Source organism: Chanos chanos, chromosome 3 (assembly GCF_902362185.1).
Source record: "Chanos chanos chromosome 3, fChaCha1.1, whole genome shotgun sequence".
NCBI classification, from domain to species: Eukaryota; Metazoa; Chordata; class Actinopteri; order Gonorynchiformes; family Chanidae; genus Chanos; species Chanos chanos.
Window position 1 is genome coordinate 24,474,642 of NC_044497.1, and position 27,193 is coordinate 24,501,834.

Consider the following 27,193-nt stretch of genomic DNA (forward strand, 5'->3'; position numbering starts at 1 on the left):
ATATAAGGAGTTATCAGAGATTACTACTACATCTGACTAACTTGTTTGTTTGAGTCACTTATCAGTTAAAGCCTGGATTGAAAAAAAAACCTGATACTCAGGGCCACCGAGAATATTTCACAAGTAACTCCACAACTTACAGCAAACCTTCACTGTTAGTCAGAGAAGGTCATGTGTTTTTATTTTCTTTTTTTGTAAAGAGAAATTAATGGAGTCCTCGACTCTAAAGAGTGTGTTTATTGTTGGCCATCAAGGATGCTGCTATGTAGCAGCATCAAAACCTCTGTATTCATAGCAACATGTTTTATGTGTTGGTTGGCATTAAGGAGAGCAATCTGAGGATCTGAGCTTGGAACTTTATTAGAACTTCACGGCTTCTGCTGGTGCCAAGATACAGAATCATTTCTGTTGAAGTATGAATGAGAAAGAATGAAGTAACGATTTATCTTACCTTCAAATTGTCTAATGTCACTTTCAGTGAATAGCACTCTTGGTGTTCTTGACTTCATAATAACGATTAGACACACAAAGCAAATATCTGCTCCCCTGGACTTTCTCTTTGAAATAGGCCAAATGAGTTGATGGTACCTCACTGAGGCCATTAACTAAACTCTTCAGATTGCAGTTATTTTAAAGGGCGAAGTACTACAGATCTTGGCATGTGTTTATCTTGCTTTCTCTTCTCAACAAAATGATTATGTTCGTTTTACTGTAGCAATATTTAAAGTGGTGTGAAGCATGAGGACGGAGTCTCTCTAGAAAATCATCCATATTCTCAGTGTCCCAAGCTTGTTTAATTTTATAAATAATGACTGTTTCCTCTCAAGAATGAATCTCGCTTGAACAATCCTTGAGAATGTCGGAGACACCCATGAATAGTGAGAGAGACAGAGAGAGTAACTAATACGCCAGTCAGAATTTTTGTAATCACAATTATCTTTTGTATTTTTATATGAGGTAGCATGCAAAAGCGTTAGAGGGACAAGAACAGTTGGTCCCTAAAGAGCCTCAAAAATAGCTTAGTGTTTTAGGTGACTGCCAGAGGGGAACAAACTGCATCTGTGATGGAGAAAAGATTTATTGAAGACAAGGCTATGCATGCATATTAGGGATGCCTCTGACTGGTTGAGTTACAATCAAATACCACTAATCCTAATGCTAATTAAGCACAAAGACTGCACTTAAAAAAAAAAAAAAAAAAATATATATATATATATATATATATCAACAAAATTCAGTAAACAAGCAAGCGACTCTCGCACTCTGCAATAAGGATTAAACCCAGAGAGAGGTAGAACTTGCAACGACTGCAATTTTAATTGACTCTCTAAATTCAAAATTTTTTTTTGATTAAAATATGTCTTCAGAAAAAACCTTGAGAGTTTGAGATTAGTGGCAGGCTTGAAGAACTATGAATGAACATGAAGTATTTGAGTTATGTTTGCGGAACATAACTGGCATCTCTGATGCATGAGCTCAACAGATGTGCATCAAACTGACAACAAAAATCCTTCAGCAAAAGAGCCAGAAAATTATTTGAGCAATGACATGCTTGTGCATGCTAATTACAAAAAGTAAGAGAGAGAGAGAGAGATGGGGGGGTGTGATACGATATCAACCTCAACTGTGTCTTGAATTAGTAACTTGCACACAGAAACACAACTTTTTGGTAGGGTTTTATGGTTTGCTGGTTGTGAGTGTAAATGAACAGTATCAGGTATCACATGCTATGACACTCTACATTATGGCATAGACTGTCAGTGAAGCCTTGATAGAATACAGTTGACAGGAAGAGCCTGAGCTGCATTCTAAAGATTCATGACCAAACCTGTTCTCCTCTCTCATAATCAGGCAGCTGAGGTCTCTTAATGTTATGTCTGTAACTGTTTTGTCAAGGTTAATGCCTCATGACGTCTTCACTGTTTCAAGTTCCAACAGCGAGATCTTGTAACTAATTAACAAACACGTGTCTGAGTTCATTAAACATTATGTTCTAATTTTAGATTCGTCACAACACATTGGGTGTGTTTCTTCAGAGGCCAATTAAGCAAAAGCCAAAGACAAAGCTGGCATGACTAATGGTACAGAAAAAGTTACAGATTTGCTTTAATGATTACATTTTTAATATGGAAATATTAGGCTTTGCTTCATTTTATTATCTTAACATAAAGAGTATATTTCTCTGTCTTCAGTGAGATGGCTAATCCCATATGGTTTACTGAAAAGCCTCCACATTTTTCCGAGTTGTGAGGGAAAGCCCTTTCACATGGCTGGGCTTTGAAAAAAGTGAGAGGATTTGGGATTTCACTGGGGCAGAACGGCTGAATAATCCCATCAGTGTATTGCAAACAGCGTCATTGTGTGTGAAAAAAAGAAAGAAAAGAAAAACATAAAAGAGCTTTAGTACATTTGCCACACAGTGACACCTCAGAGATCTCAGATCAGTCCACATTACTGCAGACAACACAAATCAGTCCACATTACTGCATCTCAGACAGCACAGATCAGTCCACATTACTGCAGACAACACAAATCAGTCCACATTACTGCATCTCAGACAACACAGATCAGTCAACATTACTGCAGACAACACAGATCAGTCAACATTACAGCATCTCAGACAACACAGATCAGTCTACATTACTGCATCTCAGATAAAACAGATCATTCAACATCACTGTAGACAACAGATCAGTCCACATAACTGCATCTCAGACAAAACAGATCAGTCAGCATCACTGCAGACAACAGATCAGTCAACATTACAGCATCTCAGACAACACAGATCAGTCTACATTACAGCATCTCAGACAACACAGATCAGTCTACATTACAGCATCTCAGACAACACAGATCAGTCTACATTACAGCATCTCAGACAACACAGATCAGTCTACATTACTGCAGACAACACAGATCAGTCCACTTTACTGCAGACAACACAAATCAGTCTACATTACTGCATCTCAGACAACACAGATCAGTCTACATTACAGCATCTCAGACAACACAGATCAGTCTACATTACAGCATCTCAGACAACACAGATCAGTCTACATTACTGCAGACAACACAGATCAGTCCACTTTACTGCAGCCAATAGGCCAACATTTGTTCTGTCCTGGTTCACTGGCATGCATGTGCAAATACAACAGAGTGACCTCACAGCACTGGAAATATCTGCAAATGAATATATTCATCTACAGACTGAAAAAATGTGCCATATTACAGAAGTCTTTATTTAAATAATTATGTTATAATTTATTGAAGGGACTCTTTAATGATAAAGGAAGCCATTTATCACTATGTTATGAGTGTCCTACAGCATTTTAATTAAGTTCCAGAGTGCTGTCTCTGGTCACTATGGCCAAACATTACTGCTCATCTGTGAATTACACATTTTGACTTGAGCACTCTTTTCTTCACTCCTCACAGACACAGACATAGAAATGCTTGTGACACAGTAATTTATATCTTTCTTTATGGAGTCGTTCACCATAAACTGATACTCTCCATAAACAGATAATGTTTTGAGTCAAAAGTTATTATGATTATTATTATGATTATGAATATGATTGTTGTTGTTGCTGTTGTTTTTTCATTACAACTCTTCCTCAGTACTTCCCCAGTCAGTACTTCTTCTTCTGGATCTCAGAGTCCCTACTAGTCTGGCAGATCCAGGATCTTGTGAAGGATGTATCCGCTAACGAGCAGTGTTATCTTGTCTTGTGTTTTATAATAATAGTAATACTACTACTACTAATAATAATAATAATAATGATGATTATTACTATTATTTGTAGTATTAGTAGTATTATTATTGTTATTATTGTTGTTGTTGTTGTTGTTGTTGTCAGCTTGCCTTTGACACTTGGCAACTGCAATTTGGAGACAGATCTGTAAAGATATTCAATGAGTGTTACCATGCATTGACCAGCTTTCGTAGCTCCTTATAATTCCAGCTGCTTTGATTTCCAAATAGCCCTGCATCATCAAGCATATTCCTGTCGTCACTCCGAGTCACAGAGGAGTGAGCGGGCCTAATTAAACCCTGCCTCGGAGTGTGGCCTGCTTGAGCTAATAAAATATCAGATAAATAAACGCAGTTTGAAGTTCTCGCAGGCTGACCTCTAGAGGATCAGGATCTCAATTAACAAGTTCCCCCACCCCCTGGGCATCCTCCGCCCCTGGGCATCCTCCTGTGGAGTGCGCAGCAGCTAGATTAAGACAAACCCCACCTACTCGTACACGGCTTCATATTCAGCTTGTTAAAGTGTTGACTCAGAGGAGCACAGGGAAAGGACTGCCTTTATTTCCCACTTGCCTTTTCTCTCTCTCTCTCTCTCTCTCTCTCTCTCTCTCTCTCTCTCTCACACACACACACACACACAATCTCTCCTCTCTTTTAACTATGAGATGTGAGATTTGCAGTTCTAATTCCGATGCAACCCTCAGTAAACAATTCCCACTGTCCTTGCAGGAGACAGGTTGTCCTTATCTTCCACAGCACTTCATTACATATGAAAATATTGGGCCAAACGTTGTTTCAAATTCACTTGTGCCTGCAGTAATATTTATGTTTCCTTCTCTCAAGTATTAATAGAGTTCCAACACACAACTGGAGGTATCATTGTCTTGGATATGCTTAATTGATGAGGTTGTTTTTGCTGGTGTTCTGCTAAGGGCACAGGACACAGTAAGACATTGCAGCGCAGATTATAATAAATGAACACGTGTGTGAAACCTGGTTAAAGCTTTAGCAGAAATATGGAGAGCCCTTTGATCTGGTTGTTTAGACAAAAATGTTCTAATAAGCGGTTGCTGCTGGGCCATGTAACGAGGGAAAGAGATACTGAATGACATTGAGTTCTCATGTAATACCACCCTTTCTCCATAGGGGGTCTATGTTTCTCCATTAATGCTGACTCATCCCCAACTTCACCTAACTGAAACACAGGATCAAACCTCTCCGAAAGGCCAAGAATGGGAGAATGATATTTGACGAATAAAGATGATCTCAAGCATATCTGCACGACCCACAAGGTATTAGCATTTTCTCTGACAGCGTTAGTCTGTCTTTGAAAAGATCTACCTTGGCCATTGTGCATTAGACAAATGATTTTGGGTGTAGTCCTCCCCTGGGGAACAGGATGACACAACCAATCAGTGTTGACTCTGGTGCGGTCTCTGGAGTACCATATTCTGTTCGGTCTTCACAATTCCTCAATGTGCCGCGTTGCGTTCGCACTTAGCAGACTACTTATCACACTTGCCCCCATTGTGTCTCTGAAAATCTCAATGGCCAAGGAACAAACATCACTAATATTTAATGCTCTTTCTCGCTGCACAGAGCTGCTTGTGGATTATTCAAAGAGGCTGAGATTCCCAGACCTGTACTGTGTATTTCACTCTACACAGCTGTGATTCACTGTAGCTATTTTGCCAAGAGACCCACCTCCTCTCTTTTTACTCCTTGTGGCCCATAATTGAAGAACATATGGTTTTATAAACTGGAATGGTCAGCACAGCATTACTTCTGTTGGCAATAGTCTATTAATTTCTCTGTAAAGTATATCGTTCTTTAAATAAAACAGCCTTTCACAATGGGATTAGAGCAGGATATTTCAAACTATAAAATGGGGAGGAGTACAATCTCATAGGGAAAGCCCAAGACAAAAAATAAAAAGGCAAAAAATTTGACTCCAGTGGTCATTTTCCTTATAGCATTTTACTCTTGGTTTATGCTTTTCCTTGGCTTTATGATACCAGTGCTGAGTCTTAACGTGTGCCGTCCATTGGCTTAATGCAGGCCTGTTACATGGTGGAGTGATACTGACTGTAGTTTGAGCATCTGGACTCAGTTAAACCTTGAAGTCTCTTTAACTGAAGAGAGAGAGAACGAAGCTCTTCAACTTCTGACAGCTCATGTAAGGACAGATTATGATGGCGTGACACATAAGGGACAGCTCAGGGATTTGCAGGAATTAGATTCCTTAAACCTAAAATGCACAAAGCTGTATGTGTGAGGAGCACACGGACAGAACGGGAGGGCGAAATGACAGAGAGAGAGAGAGAGAGAGAGAGATAGAGAGAGACAGAGAGAGAGATAGAGAGAGACAGAGAGAGAGAGAGAGAGAGAGAGAGCGACAGAGAGAGACAGGGAGAGACAGGGAGAGAGAGAGACAGGGAGAGAGAGAGAGAGAGAGAGACAGAGAGAGAGACAGAGAGAGAGAGAAAGAGAGAGAGAGAGAGAGAGAGAGAGAGAGCTTACGGAGTCTTGACGTCGTGGAGGGTACCGAAAGCACCACCAGACTTGTCAGGAATGCGGTGTGAAAGCAAATGAACAATCAATGCAAGCAACTGTGGGAATGAATTCGTTTGCTAATAATTACTCTGCCATCCCTTTGTGCATTCTGGGACTGTGCTGCCAGTCTTTGCCAACGGCACACTATTTTGAAGTGATGTTAGCAAAGGTTTGAACGGAGCAGGAAATGCTGCCTCTTATATAGTCCTGTCACTGAGGTGCAAACTAACAACAATGGCATACAGAATACTAAGACATAAGGTCCTAACTGTTCACAACTAATGTCGACAATCTCTGAGGTAATGCAAGTTTCATATGAGAGTGTTCACAAATCCAAGGAAAATCACTTATTTCTTAAAAATACTTTACTATCTTCTATGACTCTCTCTCTTTGTTATGTGTTTGTGTGTGTGTGTGTGTGTGTGTGTGTGTGAGAGAGAGAGAGAGAGAGAGAGAGATTCTGTGCATGTGTGTGTGTGTGTGTGTGTGTGTGTGTGAGAGAGAGAGAGAGAGAGAGAGGAGGAGAGAATTGGTGTGTATGCATGCTCGTGTTGACACTGGGGTAAGAATGCGTAACAGGTGCACTAGTTTCCCTGTACGTGGCCTTGCTTCCACCAGTCTCACTTTGATGGCTTAGCCTCTGTCACCATGGAAACGACAGCCATTACACCTTACTAGGGAACAAACCAGGACCAGTCATGCCTTTTAGGTTTTTTTTTTTATTCTTTCTTTTTTCTTTTTATTTGGGGGGGGGCACTCAACTGTCATTCTAGTCCCTATAAGGGGCATACCGAGAAGAGCTCCTGATTACAGAAGCGCTACAAATTGTATAGCCAGACAGTACCTGATTGACATCTTCAAAGATCTTCTCTTTTCATTTCACCTAAAAATCACACATGCCTCCTTTTTATCATCTCTCTGTAGCATTTCCAGTGGCTTTATGATCTGATGGCATGAACATTACGTGTTGCTTGCAATAATAATAATGCAGTTGATAAAAATGTGCAGGGGATAATGGGAGGTACTAAAGGTGAAGTTGCCAAGACAAAGGCCAAAAAGTTTTAAGAGGTTGAATCATTCTCAGTTTAAAAAAAAAACAGTATCTGAAGAGTTCGGTGCACAAACAAACAAATGATCCTCATCTGTAATGCCTCTCTCTTCTCTATACAGTCTATCAAATCTCCCATCAAACCAAACACATCTCAATGCTTCTGTTTGTTTTCATGAATAACATTACCAACAACCATATGACGATCCTTCCCCCAAAAGGCAAGAGAGAACGCGCATGCCATAGAGATTTGGAAATACAAATGGATGAATATTAAACTTGGGTGTGAAGGAGGATGTGAAGGAATGGAATTATGTTCTGAAAAGCTCTCAGAGAACAAAGCAGAGCTAATCAGAACCACAGGTGCCGGAAACGTAAATGTTCACCTCTAAAGTGATCAAGAGTTCTCATTGTTTTCAATTAATATTACAGCACGCCAGCCTTCTGAGAGGAGCCTTCAATTCTGCTATGGAGAATAAAAAAACAAAGAGAAATGACCAGCTTGACTGTGTTGATGTTCATTATGTTTGAATTATTTGCCGCTGTGTCTAAAGGCATGCTTGAGTCAGAGTTTTCTTTCTAAAAGTCTTGGGTCAGTTTTTTTTATTTTTTTCAAAAGTCCAAAGACGCTCAAACAGAGGACGCTGCCAAGACTGGCCAGACCCTGTTCATCTCCACAGTATCAAAGAAGTGACAGCTATAGTAGCTTCAGTCCCCAAAACCCACATCCACAGGTGGAAAACCCAGATAGGACCAGGCTGGCTTGTCTCAGATATGTAAATGAACGGTAGGTGAAACGGCTTGTGAAAGCCAAATGGGAGTTTTAATCTTGTTTTGAAGACAGTGTTTGGAGTTGAAACATGAATTGAAAGAAAAGCCACATAAGCAGAGCACAAATACAACCTTAAAATTTCAGTCAGAAAGGACTTAAAAATAACTGTTCTTGAAAAGCATTTGAATGGAGTAGGTTTGGTCAGTGACTGCTGAAATGATGTAACTAAACCCAAATCCAGAAACGGAACAGACTAGCCAACAGTTTATGAGAGATTTGACAAAATTTGTGTTTAAGAAAAACAAATAGCAGCTTCTCATGACTACATAAATTAACTCTTTGTTAAGGGGAAAGTCAAAGCAAGGTTTCAGCTGGAATGATTCCATCACATAATCAATCAAAATCAGCCATATAATATTAATCATCCATCACCATTAGAAACTGGAAAGATCAGGAAGAAAAAGAAAAAGAGAAAGCCTCTTTTTTCCCTTCTCAGTTCTTTTTCTCTTTGCAGCTTTGAGACAAAGTGGTCCAGGGCATATGGGAAGGCTCATTTATCTTCTTTTGGTATGAGTGGTAACTACTTTATTCCCCCAAGCTGGAATGAAAGTGCTTTTGTGACTGTCACCTAATACGCTTCATCCTGTCTCTCTCTCACACACACACACACACACACACACACACACACACACACACACACACACACACATACACAAGCTTAGTGAAGGGAGGTTGCAATACTGTTCACATATCCTTTTACGTCCATTGGGAAAGCTGATACTGTACAATAGAAAGTAAACCTTTTTTCCCACAAATATTGACCTAAAGAAAAAAAAAACCCTGCATTGTTCTTTATATTTACCGCATTTCTCTGACACCTCTCTGACTGTGCTCAAATACAAATCAACCAGCATGTGCTGCAGAAATGTCTGTGTATGTTTAAAATGACTCAGTATCCCCTGTGCCACACACACACTTAAACTTTATCAATATGCATAAACTGCTGTGCAACAGAGAGTGAGAAAAAGAGAGATAGACAACCAGAGAGAGTGAGAGTGAGAGAGAGAGAGAGAGAGAGAGAGAGAGAGAAAGAAAGGGAAGTGGAACACATTGAGGAGTGAAGAGCCAGTACTAGTCTGTGTGTCAAAGAATGAAGGCCGTCGCAGCTCACAGGAATCCATTATTCTGAAGGCCAATGGAGAGCCCTTTGCAAACAGAAAACACCAGCAGTGTGAAGATTCACATGTTCGCTACAGCCAAGAGAACGCCAAACACATCTCACACTGCCACCGCGCTCAGAATCCCTGATCTTAAAGCATTATTCTTCAACGCCTTGTCCTTGACAAATTCCCAAATTGTTTTACGGTTCAGGAGGATGAATTTATATGAGAGCTGCTTGCTTTGTAAGATACATGATCCTTTAGTACAATGGTACAATATTTGTTCAGAAATAAATATCTGCTGCACAATGCCAAACAAACAATATGCAAGTCAGATCTAACAGTTCTCTAACTCTAACAGTTTTACTTTTATTGTCAGATTTTTTTTCTCATTTTCACCACAGAATCGAATATTTGCAATGAGTGAGAGGCCAAAGCACCATTAACCCACACACTCACCCAACAGAGTACAGCTTCAAGAGACAACAGCCAAGTCTGCACAGTGAGACAATGTGAGATACTGTGAGATCTTATGAGACAAATGGAAGACAGTGTTAGACAGCACCTTTAAGCTTTCTCAACTCAGTCATAATTTCTGCTTGATTTTGAATATGTAGCCCCTCCTCTATGAACAGCCTTGGCATTTTGCATGGTGATCTGGTAGAATGACCATGGAGAGATTGTTGACTGCTTCGTCACCCCAGTATTCCCCAACATCTGATGGTCCTCACACAACATCTGCTCCCTCATTTGCCATTTTAATTACAATCCCAGCACACCAAAAATTGAGGTATGCTAAGCTAATTGGTTCAAACAGCCTAACTCTTTTTCTGTTGTTGTTCTCTCTTGTGTTGTGTTCAGAAATATTTACTTTCCAAAAGCTTTACCATCGCATACAGCTAATATGTGTTTTATCTGTCAATCTACTTTACTATACATAATTGGCTTTTTTATTTCTTTTCCTTTCCTGTTTTTCATAGGATTCTGCTTAACCATCCTCTGGCCAGAGACATGTCCATACATGTTAAATTTAGCCACGCTGTTTAACGTCTACATTCTGAAAATGCTTGATTCCCTCTCTGTGTATACCTTACTTTAAAATGCTCACCAGGATTAATGAAAAAGGAGAGAAAGGAAGAAAGAAAAGCCCACACAGGAAAAATTGCTTCACTCTCATAGAAACAGTCCCAGTCTAATACGTTTCTGGCCTGGACCGATTAGAGGTAAAAGCTTGGACTCCCCCCGCCCCCCCCCCCCCCTTTTGGTTTATGTTCTATTAGGAGATAAGGGAACTCAAATGGAAAAGCCATTCTTTAGCTGAAATTGGAAACTTGCAAATCAAACTGACAGCACAGGATTTTTTTTATGTATGTCATCATTAAGGTTTCTTTTTTTTTTTTCCAGTAAAAACATGCAAATTTATTTTTCAGGAAATAACGTGACATTAGCAGTAACAATAAACATTCAATGCAAAAAAGGTAAGATGTTTTTTAAAAAATTATTTAAAAAAAAACATGAAATGTGAACAAGCTCTATATTGTCCATGGAAAAAACTGATCATTTAAATGACTGTGGTAACATTGTGTGCTTTACCTTGGCTTTGTTAGACAAGTTTGTAGTTGTAAATCTCAATATCTTATCAGAGAGGAACCATGAGAAATCACTTCTGTTTGACCTCTTTATACTGCTGTGTTTTCTATAAGCATCATACTTCACTCAGTGACACCATTTAGGGACAGATGCCAGAGACAGCCGTTAGCACTGATGTGGTCTTCTTTGGTGTTTGAGACTTCTGTTAGAATCAGTGTAAAGTTTGTAGTTGTTGGAGACTTCTGTTAGAATCAGTGTGAAGTTTGTAGTTGTTGGAGACTTCTGTTAGTATCAGTTTGGAGTTTGCAGTTTTTGGAGACTTCTGTTAGTATTAATGTGGAGTTTGAAGTTGTTGGAGACTTCTGTTAGTATCTGCATGGAGTTTGTAGTTGTTGAAGACTTCTGTTAGTATCAGTGTGATATTTGTAGGTGTTGATTCCTGTGTACTTTAACAACTGGTTGCTGTTCTCTGGGGTAGGTGAGATCTTCTGTATTTATGTGACAGAGAAAATTGAAGAGGAGAAATTCATTGTTAATTTATTAGTGCATACATTAGTTAATCACTGCAGGAGTCAGGCATTCCCAGAGTAATTCACCTGATAAAGCAGCTGCTTGTTCACTCTTTCCATACTGTGATGCCAGGATCATTACTTTTATTCACAACAGGTTTTTCCACCCCTCTTTGTCTTTTTTCCTTGTTTTCCAAGCTTTTTTTGTTTCAAAGTTTGCTGCGATTATTTATGTCAATACTTAATACCTGTTATCAGGTGCAAGGGGAATAAGCGAGATAATGAAAGAATTGAATGGTTTATGAATATTTACTGTGCCCTCCCATTCTAAGTGGCTGTAAATGAGCTAATATGGAAAGAGAGCTCTCTCTCCTCCAGTGGCAAACAATGTTTGAATACTCAAACATTAAGACAGATATCCCCTCTACAGGCGAACAGTGCTTCTATACTCAATGCTCCCAAACTCATACTATATGCTTATAACAGAATATATTCCAACAAGAATGTTTTCAGTATACAAGCATCATGCATGGAAGACAATCATTGAGATGTTGGTTTTAACAATCAGATCTGTCTCCAGAGCAGATAATATGACTGATCAATGTCCAGAACAGGACACTGACTTTCTTATACCAGTGAGAGACAATCAACAGACATTCATTCATTTTCCAAGCTGCTTATCTTAATTAGGGCCGTGGGGTGCTGGAGCCTATCCCAGCGCTCATAGGGCAAAAGGAGGGGAAACACCCTGGACAGGTTGTCAGTCCAACACAGGGCAGACTCACAGACAAACACGTTCATGAACACATTCGCACCTAGGGGCAATTTAGTATCTCCAATTCACCTGACTTACATTTCTTTGGACTGTGGGAGGAAACCAGCGCTCCCACTGGAAACCCATGCAGACATGGGGAGAAAATGCAAACTCCACACAGAAAGGACCCTGGCTGCCCAGCCAGGAATCGAACACAGGACCTTCTTGCTGTGAAGCGCTAACCACTGCACCACCATGACATACACAGACCACAGACATACAACAAAGAGAAAACTCCATGATGGAAAACATTGAAAAAAAGAAAAGAAAAGAAAAGAAAAAGCTGATGTTTGATGGCCCACAGTTGTAAAGTGAAGTCCTGAGGTTGACCACTCTCAGTAATTGATGTGTGTGAAAGTATTCACTGAAATAAAGCCATATCTGACAGGTACACACTCACATGGGCATTGGATTCTGTAGACTGTCCATGTGTATTAATCAGTCCTGTCAGATACTTTAACCAAGGATCTAAATTTGTCTGCCTGTACTAATAAGGCATTCATTTGTACTTGTTAATAAGTTCATGATGTTTCTTTGTACTGCTCAATATATACCTCTGTAAGCATTAGTGTAGTATTCATTGTTGGTTGCAATAGTCCTTTTGCTCTGTGGTTTTGAGGTGTAAAAGTATTGTTACATGTATATTTTGAGTTGAGGTGTTTGTCTGTGAAGTATAATTCCTGCATGTGTGAGTAAACCCTGGATAAACTAAGAGAGTAAAGCCAGGAGGTCTTCAGAGTTCTGGGCTCAGTTCTCTCATAGTGCTCTATCACATATAATTCTATCACTGCCAGAATGAAGGAGACGTCTGAGTGAATCGTACAAATCATATTAAAGACAGGTGCTCCCCCACAGATTAAGTGATTAATTACATGCTTCCACACAATTAATCAATGAATACCCTCCATCATGCTTACAGTTACATACAAAATTACTGGGCAAGCTCAGTTACACATTATGTTGACTACCACGACTAGAGGAGAGATGATCTCTGTGACTTTAACAGAAGGGTAGTTGTTGGGGTTTTTGTTGGGGGGAGGGGGGTAAGTCAGAGACAGGTTGGTCAACTTGCCAGACCATTTACTGATGTTTCACACAGAGCACTGACTGACTGAGGTGATGTTGGCGTTGCAGTCAGGGGAAAATACCTTATCATTTAAGGTCAGCTGTGGTCAAAAGCACATACCCCTCGACTATAATATATAGAGCCTATATATGAACAAACAAACAAAAAAAAAACCAGGAATAAACGTTCCGCTTGCCTCCAGGTCTCAAAACACAATTCAGTCAATAGGAGTGACCACCGGCCAGCGTTTGAAGAATTAAGATACTTTTTGGATTAAACCCACTGCACTTCAGTGGAACAGGGATGTGCTGTTCGCTGTGAGTGTCAGAAAAGTTGAGATCCTGAGGGTGTGTTCTGTCTCTGTGGCCATTTGTAATGAATATACTTCTAGCCTAGTCCCTTTCAGACTACTACTGCTGCTTCCCTAGCTGATCATTTGGCCTGAGAAAGACAGTGAGCTCCTCTGATGAAAAAAAGAAACAAGAGGCAGATAGTCATTGGTAACACATGCTTCCCTCTGTCAGAGAGACAGCATTGTGTGTATTGACAGGGCACTCATCTGAACCCCTCTCTCCTGCCTCCCCCATCTTAAGCCCCACTGTATTGGTCGGCAGGCTGAAGGTAGAAGGCTTTTTAAAGTGTGATGGATGAAGCTCCGTTTGGTCTTCGCTTTTTCCTCCTCATTTTCTGTCCGTGACTGTCCCCTAAGGAGGCGAGAGTAAGGCCTACACTGCAATATAAAGCTTTAGGCAGGCTTTTGTTTTCTTTCAATCCTTTATAGCTAAAATGCTTTTCTTCTTTATTGGTTTTCTTGCTGCTTCTATCTATTAATTAATTTATTTTTAAAAACAACGGCTCAGCCCACTGTGTGTTGAGCCAAGCATGTATTTGGACAGAATAACAAGGTTAAATTGAAGGGCACTGTCATATGTTCTGTTAATTAACTAATGAAATGCATTTGCATGCTATGAAGAGAGAGAGCATATAGCCAAATTTTGGGTGTTGGTTTACTAAAAAGAGCACCACAACTTTGTCATGGCCACAACTCATCAAAAAGACACTAGAATTCATGCCCCAGGAAGCAACTAATTTCAGTGAAAACAATCCAAATGATCAATGTAGTGAACATATTAGTGACAGCATCATTTCAAAACACCACTGCACACCACTGTGTACATTTTCCTGACAGAAATCATCAGCTTATTGACACCTCCCAGCCTGGAAGTCTTAACAGTGAATAAGCATGTTTGTCTTTCATCACATCAGACATGTCCACTGAGCTTTGTGTAAGCAAGTCCTTCAGTGTGTGGCACACAAACGTTCTCAGAGGGTACTTGTGTGTCTACCTTACTCTGTCTGTCTCTCTCTGTCTGCCTCTCTCTGCCTGTCTCTCTTTCTCTATCTCTGTCTGTCGCTCTCTCTCTCTATCTGTCTTTCTGTTGCTCTCTCTCTCTCTCTCTCTCTCTCTCTCTTTGAGAGGTCAGTGGGTGACGCTGACTTATGCAGTCCAAGCCTCTCCACGCTCTAAGTGCTGTGGTCTTTTCAGGTAATTGCAAATAGACACAAGAGGGTGGAAGAACTTATCGTCTGATTCCTAAGGGCCTCTTTAGCCCTTTGTGGTGGTGCCAGCACTTACATGATGTATATGAACTTTCATAACACTGTTGAAAGTTAGGGAGTGCATTAGCATATTTTGACCAAGAGTTCAAACTACACGACAGCAGAGATGAGGAGGATGTCATTGCCGTCCAACGGTCTGACAACAAAATGCTAATCAGAGAAGAGAGAGAGAAGGGTGGGGCTAGGGGAGAGAAAAGGGTGGTGTTACAAGAGAACGTGAGGTCATTGGGAAGAGTTTATGGAAAGAGGGTGGGGTTAGGTGAAGAGGGTGGGGTTACAGGAGGAGAGTGGCGTTACAGCAGAGAGAGAAGGGCGGGGTTAGGGGGAAGAGAGGAGAAGAGTGGGGGTGTCATGACTGTCATGATTTGCGGTCGTTTAAGCCACACATGACAACAACTTTGGTAATCCTGCCATTTAACAAACATTTCAACATTACATGCAGTTTTTTCACAAGAAATCTAAACAAATTAATCTATCATATTGCATATTTAAATGCAGACTAGAGATAATTAACAGAAGTAAGTTACTCTCTTCAATGAGAAATTGCATCAGTGAGCTATGGTGTCTCCATGGTGTTACCACAGCTTGGAGTGAATTGTCTAGAGTAGATGCATTTTATAGTCTGTATCATTCGCACATTAACAGCATACAGTCGATACATAAACGTCTGTTAAGATCCAACGCTGTACACTGACAAAGCTCTTGCCTACCTTGAGCCCAGAGGTTAAGAGGAATAAGAAGAATACCATACATTTGTCTCCATCCACAGCAGCAGACAGAAGAGAGGAAAACTGAGCCAGATAAACAGATGGTGTGAGATGAGAGGAGTTTGGGGATTTGGCATGATGTGAGGCCCATGTTCATCCTGAATGAGCCACTTATAGAAACAGGTAATAGTAATGATGATGATGATGATGATGATGAAAACAAAAATACAAAATTCTGCCAATGCCTTTGGCAAATGAGAAAAGGCTACTCCTTGCAGGGCAGCTCGTGTATATTGTGGATATTAAAGAGATCTCACTGAATTATTTATAGCCACATGAAGTCTCGTTCAGGGACAAGGTCACCTCAGAAAAGTTTTATTAAACTTTAATATTAGCTCGTCTCAGGGAGGAAGTAGAAGTTTCAAAGAATCGATTATCCTTTTACACCTGTGCGGGACATGAGCCAAAAAACAAAAACAAAACAAAAAAAATTCAAGGACTCACTGATTTCATAACAAATCCGTCCACAAAACTAAACACTTGTACATACTCAGTTACATTTTGTTGATAACCTGTTTTTTGGTTCATTCAGTTACTCTAGGCTGTAGTATAAGGTTCAGTCTCCTGGACCGATAAATGATCCCACGCATTCAACTTTGTTTTTGTTTTTTTAGAAAACTATACAAGATAAAGGATTGCATATTTCAAAATATTGCTAGAACTGATCACAACAGTGCAATTTCAATATACATTCTGATGAACTGTGATGGAAATAGCTGCTGTTTGATTATCCAACCTACTGCCTTATATGTTAAGGTATCTTATCCTTATCATTTGTGCTATACTCCAGGACACACCCACTGAATAATGCAGCAGAGTCTGGGATCAATTTGATTTGGCCTCTATAATCTAATAACAGGGTAAATGTGCACAAAGGGGGTTACCGGTGTGGAATGCAAAATTCACGGGCACATTTAAAACCCTCCGTGGAAAGTTCCAGAGTTCCTTGACCTTCTTCAGCTCTGCCATTCATGAGGTCCTGCTATTGATTTAAAGAGGTGCACAAGACCCTCCTCCCATAGATCAAATTGAATCTCGTCAGAGGAGCTTTGGCTTATTGCCGTAGACACTGTCACCAAGCCTGGAGCACCTCACACGTCAAGGGAAATGACATTACTCATTCCGCCATCACTGCATGACAGACGAGACCCAGACAGGTACAGGGATTCATAGACAGTGTAGGGCGTTTTCATATCAGCTCATTTAGCTGATTTAGATTAATGTGACAGGAACCCAATAGGCCTATTGGAACAAGTGTAAGAAATTGTTTTTGATGTCTTAACAGTGGAAGTGCACAGAAGAGAGATTTGTTTATTCTACAGTTGTGAGTTTGTTGTTGGAGTTCTTCAGTGACTGACTGACAGTAACTGTGTAAAGCAACTGTGTTCCATACACACGCAAATCTCATGTCACATATCTATAGAATATTAGGATTTTAAATCTCATGTCACATATCTATAGAATATTAGGATTTTAAATCTGATGAGGATTGCTCTGCAAAAGTTAGGGACAGGCAGAGAGAGAGAGACAGAGACAGAGACAGAGAGGCAGACAGACGCATGGACAGAGACAGAGACAGAGAGGCAGACAGACACAGAGAGAGAGACAGACAGAAAGAGAGCGAGAAAGAGAGATGGGGTGAGTGAGAGAGAGAGAGAGGGAGAGAAAAAGAGAGAGCAAGAGAGACATAGAATAGAATAAAAGATAGAGAAGAGGGGTTAAAAAGCTTGCAATCATCATACAGCAATTTTTGACCCTCTATAGATGTTGTTTTATTAAGGCCAGTGAGATAATGATTATTATCGACCTGAGGAGTATAGAGAACAGATAAGGATATTGTGATAAAAACACCAAGATCAAGAGGAGGATAACATGAGTTTAAAATATCCACATTTATTGCCAGCTGCCTCTGAGGCTGAAATCACATTACAATGCAGTGCGGTAGATCAGCCACTCCAAATTCACAAACTGCTGTTCATCACATCAGAGCCCGCTGTTGTGTTTGCCCTCTCCAGGGGAAAAAAGAAAGAGAGAGAGAAAAAAAAAAGAAAAAAAAAGATTTGCTCTCGGAGGGACAAAGACGCACATGATGACAGAGCTGGGTTTAAATTGGTTATGTCTTAATAAATATGTCATAGGATTCCCGAGTCCATTCCTGGGTAATCTTTGTTTGGAGAGCTTACAGGTCTATGCAATGTCATAGCAGCTTAATGGCATTTGTTTGTATTTACTCTCTGGTGATTTTTTTTTTTTTTTACATTTTCTGTCTTTTTTTCCCCCTAGAACACCTGTCATTGAGTTCCAGTTCTGAAAATAGCGACAGGGCATGTGAATTTTGTGGGAGAGTCATTAAATCTTTCAGAACCTGAATGCTCAGAGATCATTATGTAGATACAGTGCCAGTGTAATCAGCATTGTTCTGTCTTTTCACAGATGAGTGTGTTCCACAGATAAGTTCCACAGCCAAAAAAGGTGCTTTGTTGTACAAGTGGAGAAGATCATATTATGACCAGGACCTGATCATATAGCACCAAACCCCTTGTACACCCATTTCTGATATCTATCTATCTATCTATCTATCTATCTATCTATCTATCTATCTATCTATCTATCTATCTATCTATCTATCTAGCTTCATTTCATGCACTAATAGAAAGTGGATTACTTTTCAGGACTGAAGGAACTCTTGACAGCCATTAGAGGCGTTGTCTCTCTCTCTTTTTTTTTTTAATAAAGAGAGGGGAAACGTGCCTTGGATACATTGCGCCACTTTTTTTTTTAAATAAATAAATGTACAATTAAATGTAAAATGTAGCACTCAAACTGTGACGGGTTGTCTTTTTCTACAGTCTTTTGTCTTGGAGACATTTTTAAGAGGAAGAAAGCACATTTTTGTTAGTGCAGGTTAAGAGCTGTATGCAGGTACTGGTCCTGACCATCACGGCCACAGTCAGTAAGAAAATGTGAAGATCTGATTCCTTAGAATTCTTCAGCGTGTAGACACAAAGCTCATGCGTGTATTACAGTTCATGATGACAACAGTAAAAAGGCTTTGCGGAGGTCTTCCCAGTGCATACTGCAGTCTTAACACTGATCAGTGATGGTACAACATCAGGCGAAATGACATTGGGAAAAGGAATTACATGATGAGATGGAGAAAAGAAAAAAGAGAAAATTGCATTTAAAAAGAGCAATGTTGGGATCATTTGACACACTGACAAAATAATTCAGTATTTCTCAGTCACAAAACACTGGTGACTTTGCCAGCTGTTACAGCACTGTGGATTTGTTATTCATAAAAAGAACCTTTTGTGATTTACATCATTTTGAGGTACTGAAGTGATGGCATCTTACCTTTTCATTAATATGTAATGTTAACATATCTTTCCTGTCGGATCAGAAATGAAATTGCATAGCATATAGCCAGAATTTTGTGCTTGTTCCATTGCCTGTTTTCCCCTGTCTGAATAAACCATGATTTGGTACAAAACAAAATCATTCTGGGTTTGTCATATCATTTCATTTCATCAAGTGGACTATATTGTAATACATAATGCAAAAGTCTAACTACCTTGACAAAAATGTAAATTTAAAAAAAGTGTCTCAAACACTGGGAAATTGAATTTAAACAATATTTAGAGAACAAAATTACATGACTTATTCAAGGCCTTTTCAAGGTTTTTCCAGTGTCGGAACGTTCTATGAAAACATCTGAGAACAGGGTCACTTGTCAGAACCAGTCCGCTTATGATTCTGATGGGCTGGTCCTGGAACATCCTGTTGATGCATTTCACTCTCATTTAGTGAGAATGTGAGTGTTTTGTTCTCATTTACAGTCTCTTGTCATCCGGAGCATAGTTATCACAGGAAGAAAGGACACGCAGTAAGAACTGAGGATGGAGGACTAAGAGGGAAAAAACTTTAAATTATGTCTGGACAAGACAGCAGGAGTAGGTATTTGAATATATGACAAAACTATAAAACTATGGGCACAAAACTATGTTTGACCACTCAGCTGGGAAAGAATGAGATGTCTATTGTGATGCTGGCATTTTGGAAGAGTCCATTCAAAGACAAAACTGTATTTTGCCTTGCAGAGCCATAGCATTATGTGATGTGACTTTACCTTAGCAATCTAGACATCCGTTTACATCTCTCATCAGACATTTACAGGTCACCAGTCTGAGCTGAAAGACACGTCCAACACAGTAAGTCACTGGTCTGCATCATTTCACACCACAGTAAGTCACTGGTCTACATCATTTCACACCACAGTAAGTCACTGGTCTACATCATTTCACACCACAGTAAGTCACTGGTCTACATCATTTCACACCACAGTAAGTCACTGGTCTGCATCATTTCACACCACAGTAAGTCACTGGTCTGCATCATTTCACACCACAGTAAGTCACTGGTCTGCATCATTTCACACCACAGTAAGTCACTGGTCTACATCATTTCACACCACAGTAAGTCACTGGTCTACATCATTTCACACCACAGTAAGTCACTGGTCTACATCATTTCACACCACGGTAAGTCACTGGTCTACATCATTTCACACCACAGTAAGTCACTGGTCTGTATCATTTCACACCACAGTAAGTCACTGGTCTACATCATTTCACACCACGGTAAGTCACTGGTCTACATCATTTCACACCACGGTAAGTCACTGGTCTACATCATTTCACACCACGGTAAGTCACTGGTCTACATCATTTCACACCACAGTAAAGAACGTAGCCTACGCCGTAGCCTGACGCGCACCTCCCCAGAAATGTAACTACACATCGCGGTGACACGCATCGAAGCAGACTGCAACCACTGTAACTAGTCCACTTGGTAACATCACCCTCCTTCTGCCTCAATTGGTTCAATGGTCTTATGCACCATCTCTTCCAATGTCTTCTCTCTCTTCTGTGTTGCTGTAATTTCAGTAAAAGTAACCATTGTTCAATATTTATTAGCTCCAACTCCAACATGATCCGCTCAGTTTCAGTCACCACTGAGCACTCGTTATTTTGAGAGCTCCGTTTGTTTGTTTGTTTGTTTGTCCTCCTAAGTTTAGAAAGTAGTCCTTCTTCTGAACGCAAAACTTGTTTTACAGATATTGCTGTGCAAAGACTGAATTCCGACTTTTTATTTAACATTATTCTTGCCATCGTTTGTAATGCACAAAGAAAATCAACACAGCGGCATAGAAACCTCACATAGAAACTAACGTTTTGGCAATGTAATTACAGAGCAACGCAGACACACCAATGCACAAGTATAAATGTTTACAACGGCAAAGGCCACTCACGTACGCTGCGGTACAGGCTCCAAGTAGAGCCTATGTAGAAATATAAATCAGACTTAAGTCTACACCACATCACACCACAGTAAGTCACTGGTCTACGCCGTCTACACCTATGCCAACAGAGTTAACTCATAAAGAGGGCTGAGTCTGTCATTCGATCCCAGCTAGTCACACTGGAGGAGGTGGCGAAGGACAGAATGCTGGCAAAACTGCTGGCGATCCTGGGCAATGCCTCCCACCCCCATACACAACATGTTAGCTAAGCTAAAGCTGACTTTTGTTTTGAAATGTCTTGTGCTCATGTTCCATGGCTGTCTCCGCCCCCTCACCTGATTCTGTTTATTCTATTTATTAACCTCGTTTTACCCTTGTTAATTTCTTCCAATCATGTTTCCCCAGTTTGGTTCTCCTTTTGTATTTAAGCTCTTGTGTTTGACCTGTCCTTTGTCTATTGTTGTTTGTGTTTGTTTGAAGACACTGTTTAGCTGCACCGTTTGTATCTGGTTTTGGTTCCTGTTTATTTGTCTTCCTTTTTTGTTACCACCATCACTGTGTCTTGCATTAGGGTCCAGCTCCACTGCACGCCTGACATTGAACTGCTTGTGGATTAAACTTGCTGTACTATTTATTCTTAACACACTGCTCTTTCCACATCAGCACTACCAGAACACTGAATATATCTGATCATTTGAAAATATCGGGACCACTCTTAAACTGGGTCTTACCTTTTTATTTATTAATTTATTTATTATTCTAATCACTTAGCTCTTTGCACACTACAACATTGACTGTATTTAGACGTTATTAATCTTTTTAGTTAGCTTACCAGGAGAAGGTGGGTGTGGAGGATACCATACTGTATCTGCTAGAGTTAGGGTTAGGCTCTGAGAGACAAGCTGACAGAGATGAGAGTGGACACCTGGTGACCTGGATCACTGACGACCTCCCTGGGAGACCGCAGTATGTCAGGCTGAGGGACTGCTCCTTGGAGACTGTGGCCAGTAGCAATGGCGCACCACAGGGGACTGTCTTGTTCATCCTTTTCACATCTGACTTTAAGTACAAGTCTGAGTCATGCTACATGCAGAAGTTCTCAGATGACACTGTGTTGTGGGGGGGTATTAGGGGTGGACAGGAGAGGGAGTATAGGAGCCTGGTGGAGGACTTTGTGACATGGTCCAGGTCAAACCATCTGCAGATGAACACCTCCAAGACCAAAGCAATGGTAGTGGACCAGGCCCAGTCTGCAACTGGTGTCCATTTAGGGGGTCCATATGGAGATGGTCAGGACCAACAAGTCCCTGGGACTGCGGCTGTATGATAGACTGGACTGGTTAGCAAACACTGACACTCCTTACAGGAAGGGGCAGAGCTGGCTCTATTTCCTGAGGAGGCTGGGGTCCTTCAACATCTGTTGTATACTCTTGCTGATGGTTTACCAGTCGGTTGTTGCCAGTGTTCTCTTCTATGCTGTGGTGTGCTGGGGGGCGGCATTAGGTTGGTGAGGAGAGCTGGCTCTGTGGTTGGCACAGAGTTAGATTCCCTCATGTTGGTGGCAGAGAGAAGGACTCTAAATAAACTATTGTCAGTCATGGACAATGACCGCCACCCTCTGCATGGCACAATCACCAGGCAGAGGAGTATGTTCAGTGGTAGACTGCTGTCGGAGTCCTGCTCAACAGAAAGACTGAGGAAGTCTTTTGTCCCCCAGGCAGGCCATAGTTATTCAATTCCTCCCAGCAATGGAGGGGTGAAATTGACTGTTAGGCCTGATGCTGCCCTGGCGTTGTTTCAAAAACTGGGCTTCAAGCAGACAGCCAGTCACAACAACACACACGCCAACCCCTGGGTCTCCAAACTGGCCCGGATCAGTGTGTTCCGTATGGAGAAGCTGCTCTGAAACAGCATTACTGAATTGATGTCCACAGCCCAGAGAGAAGTTAAGGCGATTTACAATCCAGCAGACGGTCTGGACTAACCTCTTCTAAAAGCAGAGCCCTACTGGACGGAATTGTCATTGACAACTTGTGTTTGTGTCTTGTTGTAACAGAAGCGTCACCTGTGATGGAGAATTCACACTATGCCATGCTGGGGAAAAGACATTGTAACTGTTCAGTTGGACTTACTTGCAGTTTAATCTAAACTAAGTGCCGGTGTTTCTGGAAACTTGGCTTTTCATTCATTAGTAATTCAGTATTAATTAGTAATACTGACAAAGTAATACAGGACAAAACCCTAGAAAATAAAATGTATAAACATAGCAACTTCTCCTTTTGTCTCTTATCCCTTAGAAACAAGCAGATATAAAACCCTATACAAAAACAGACATTTAATGCCTCTATCTCAGAGGGATTTATGCTTGCTGACTTTAATTAATTAACTGTGCTGAATAATATTTATTGTAAATAATATAAGATACAATACAAATACAACACAAAATGCCAGTTGGAGGTAAGTATATGACTAAGTACTATACAGAAATTGTGCAAAGTTGTGCATAAGCCAACATAGGCAGTAACCCAACAGTCCAGCAGTAATTTTTATATAAAATACAAATTAATAAAGTATTTTTCTATCTATCTATCTATCTATCTATCTATCTCTCTCACACCACAGTAAGTCACTGGTCTACATCACTGCGCACCACAGTAAATCACTGGCCTCCACCACTTCGCACCACAGCCTGGCAGCCATATGAGCTCTTAATTACGCAGCATGTCTGAGATTATAGGTGATTAGATGAAATACCAGCAAAACATTGCGTGTGTGTGTGTGTGTGCGCGCGCGTGTGTGCCTGCGTGCATCTGTGTGTGTGTGAGAGAGAGAGAGAGAGAGAGAGAGAGAGAGAGAGAGAGACAGAGAGAGCATGCTCGGATGCATGGCAAGCCACTGAGTAGTGATTGGGTATTAACCACTCACTCTAAGTAAAGTTCACACAGATTGAGTGAGTGAGGAGGGGTGGTCACACCGAGACAGAGTGAGTGAGACAGAAAGAGGCAGGGGAACAAGACCCAAAATGGCACCCAAAAATAACTGTAAGTTAAGTGTTCACCATCAGTCTGTTTGTTTGAGGTGAGATTTTTGATTAGTCTTCATCTGTCATAGTCTGAAACTGAATTCTTTTTATGAACTCTGCAAAGATCTGAACTGGAGGGTATTTTGTTGAAAACATATTGTTTTTCTAAGGCTTAGGTGTGAGTACCAGTGTAAGTCTTTAGGTTTGTATCAGTTCGGGTCAGTGTCTATTTGCTGAAGTTTTCAGTCAATTACATTTCCGAAGTGTTAGAACAAGGTTTGTGGACAGCTAATTAGCTGTAAAAAGTCACAGAGTAGAATGTGAAATTTAGCAACAGGATGACTGCCACTTTTTTCCAGCTTCACACAATTTTTGCCAACATTTCCATCCTCTGTAAAGTTTAATATTTTATTCTAATTCCTCAGTTTACTCTTTTTTGGAGCTTACTGATGTCTGTTTATGTGAGCTAATGATGAAAGGATGAAAGCCTTCTCAGTGAACAGAGCTTTATTTTCTTTCTTTCTTTTCACCTGTTGCGCAACGCAACAGGATTTTTAGAATTGCAGAAATACTCAGATTAAACACTGTGACCAAAATCCCCTTTGTTTTAACCCCTTGTTTTCCTCCTTATCCCCTCTTTCTCTCTCTCTCTCTCTCTCTCTCTCTCTCTCTCTGGGCCTCAGTGCAGTTTGCCATTAGACAGTACAAGCCCTCGGACAAAGCCGCCGTCATCTCTCTTTTCCGTTTCGGCATTCTGGAGCATGTCTACCCGGCGTTCTTTAAGGCCATGAGTCATCCAGACCACATCGGCATCGCCCTCAGTGTTTCCATAGCCGGTTACGTCTTGGGCGGAAGCTCGTATTTCCAGGCGTTGCTGTTCGGCGGGGCGTGGGCTGCCGTGGTGTACTACTGTTGTCACGAGATTCACGATGGCTACCTCAAAAGACGGCTGGACACAGAGATGGCCGACATTCAAACTTACTTCCTGGACAACCCCAACAACAACTTCTGGGTGGCGGAAATGGAGGTCAACGGGAGGTCCAGGGTGGCAGGGCTGGTGGCTGTGGTTGCAAGAAAGGGCGAAACTGACGATGGGAAGGGGAATGGTTGGAATGATGGGGTAATTGACGCAGCCTCTCTGATTGGTGCAGGGGGGGACGGTAGTGCCGGTGAGGTCTTTAAACTCGTCGTTTCGCCACAGCGCCGTGGCAATGGCCTGGGTATGCATCTGGCTGAGACAGCTATTGAGTTCTGCAAAGAGCAGGGGCTCTCCACCATCGTCATAGAGACCAGTTCAACCCAGACAGCCGCCCTGGCGTTGTTTCAAAAACTGGGCTTCAAGCAGACAGCCAGTCACAACAACACACACGCCAACCCCTGGGTCTCCAAACTGGCCCGGATCAGTGTGTTCCGTATGGAGAAGCTGCTCTGAAACAGCATTACTGAATTGATGTCCACAGCCCAGAGAGAAGTTAAGGCGATTTACAATCCAGCAGACGGTCTGGACTAACCTCTTCTAAAAGCAGAGCCCTACTGGACGGAATTGTCATTGACAACTTATGTTTGTGTCTTGTTGTAACAGAAGTGTCACCTGTGATGGAGAATTCACACTATGCCATGCTGGGGAAAAGACATTGTAACTGTTCAGTTGGACTTACTTGCAGTTTAATCTAAACTAAGTGCCGGTGTTTCTGGAAACTTGGCCTTTCATTCAAATTAGTAATACTGACAAAGTAATACAGGACAAAACCCTAGAAAATAAAATGTATAAACATAGCAACTTCTCCTTTTGTCTCTTATCCCTTAGAAACAAGCAGATATAAAACCCTATACAAAAACAGACATTTAATGCCTCTATCCAGGTAAAAGTTGAATCCCGTCCTCTCAGAGGGATTTATGCTTGCTGACTTTACAGACCTTAAAAGAGAAGTTGTTGAAACAAAGATGTTTAAAATACCAGTCAAAGGCATAAGAGCAGGAGTGTGAATGGAGGTTTAAAATTCTTTTTTGTCAGATGGAATTTCGCAAGTACACACAATAAGCACTACTGTTCTGCCAAGTGCTAATGCATATTACAAGTAAAGATTAACTTAGTACAATTGGATGAAAGACTGGTTATGCCTATGATTGAGTAAGAGTACTATATAATTGAAGATACTCCCTCTCCCAATTATTTAATACAATTATGGTATCAGTCCCACATTTAGAACAATTTAAGATAGCCCCTCTCCCAATTATTTAATACAATTATGGTATCAGTCACGCATTTAGAATAATTTAAGATAGCCCCTCTCCCATTTATTTAATACAAAGTCCCACATTTCCTTCTAAGCAGCAGCATGCAAACTCCTCCAGGTGCAGGGGTGGAAAAAACAAAAAAGGGAACCTTTCAGAAACAGATTAAAATCTTTGGTGCCATGAAAAAACTAAACTGCTATAGTAATACAGCTACTACTGATACATCAATACAATGGTCATGAAAAAGGTGTCAAATACAACATAACCTTTACTCCTCCAGTGAAGTTTTATGCACAAATCTCTGATCTAAACTAAAGTGAAAATGAAGTGAAATTCAGTGAAAATCACTTGCTTGAAGAGACTCTCTTCATTGGTTTCAACACATTTCAGTGCAGTTTGACAAACATTACCTGTTCCTTCATGTTAAACCTCAGAGTTCACATATGTACCAAGGGCATTTGGTGCAGAGGGGCCCAGTGCCTTGCCTGTGGGACCATATAAAGGGCATTTGGTCCAGAGGGGGCCAGTGCCTTGCCTGTGGGACCGTATAAGGGCATTTGGTCCAGAGGGGGCCAGTGCCTTGCCTGTGGGACTGTATAAGGGCATTTGGTACAGAGGGGGCCAGTGCCTTGCCTGTGGGACTGTATAAAGGGCATTTGGTACAGAGGGGGCCAGTGCCTTGCCTGTGGGACTGTATAAAGGGCATTTGGTCCAGAGGGGGCCAGTGCCTTGCCTGTGGGACCGTATAAGGGCATTTGGTCCAGAGGGGGCCAGTGCCTTGCCTGTGGGACTGTATAAAGGGCATTTGGTACAGAGGGGGCCAGTGCCTTGCCTGTGGGACTGTATAAAGGGCATTTGGTCCAGAGGGGGCCAGTGCCTTGCCTGTGGGACTGTATAAAGGGCATTTGGTACAGAGGGGGCCAGTGCCTTGCCTGTGGGACTGTATAAAGGGCATTTGGTCCAGAGGGGGCCAGTGCCTTGCCT

At 41.1% G+C, this 27,193-nt stretch overlaps 1 protein-coding gene across 1 annotated transcript; it reads left to right on the forward strand.

The window, feature by feature from the left end:
- The first annotated feature begins 23,971 nt into the window (after window positions 1–23,971).
- LOC115808823 (putative N-acetyltransferase 8B) lies at window positions 23,972–25,403 on the forward strand. The gene is made up of 2 exons (XM_030770311.1): window positions 23,972–23,990; window positions 24,655–25,403. Exons 1-2 carry the CDS (start codon window positions 23,972–23,974, stop codon window positions 25,401–25,403), a joined length of 768 nt encoding a protein of 255 aa, XP_030626171.1.
- Window positions 25,404–27,193: the final 1,790 nt, after the last annotated feature.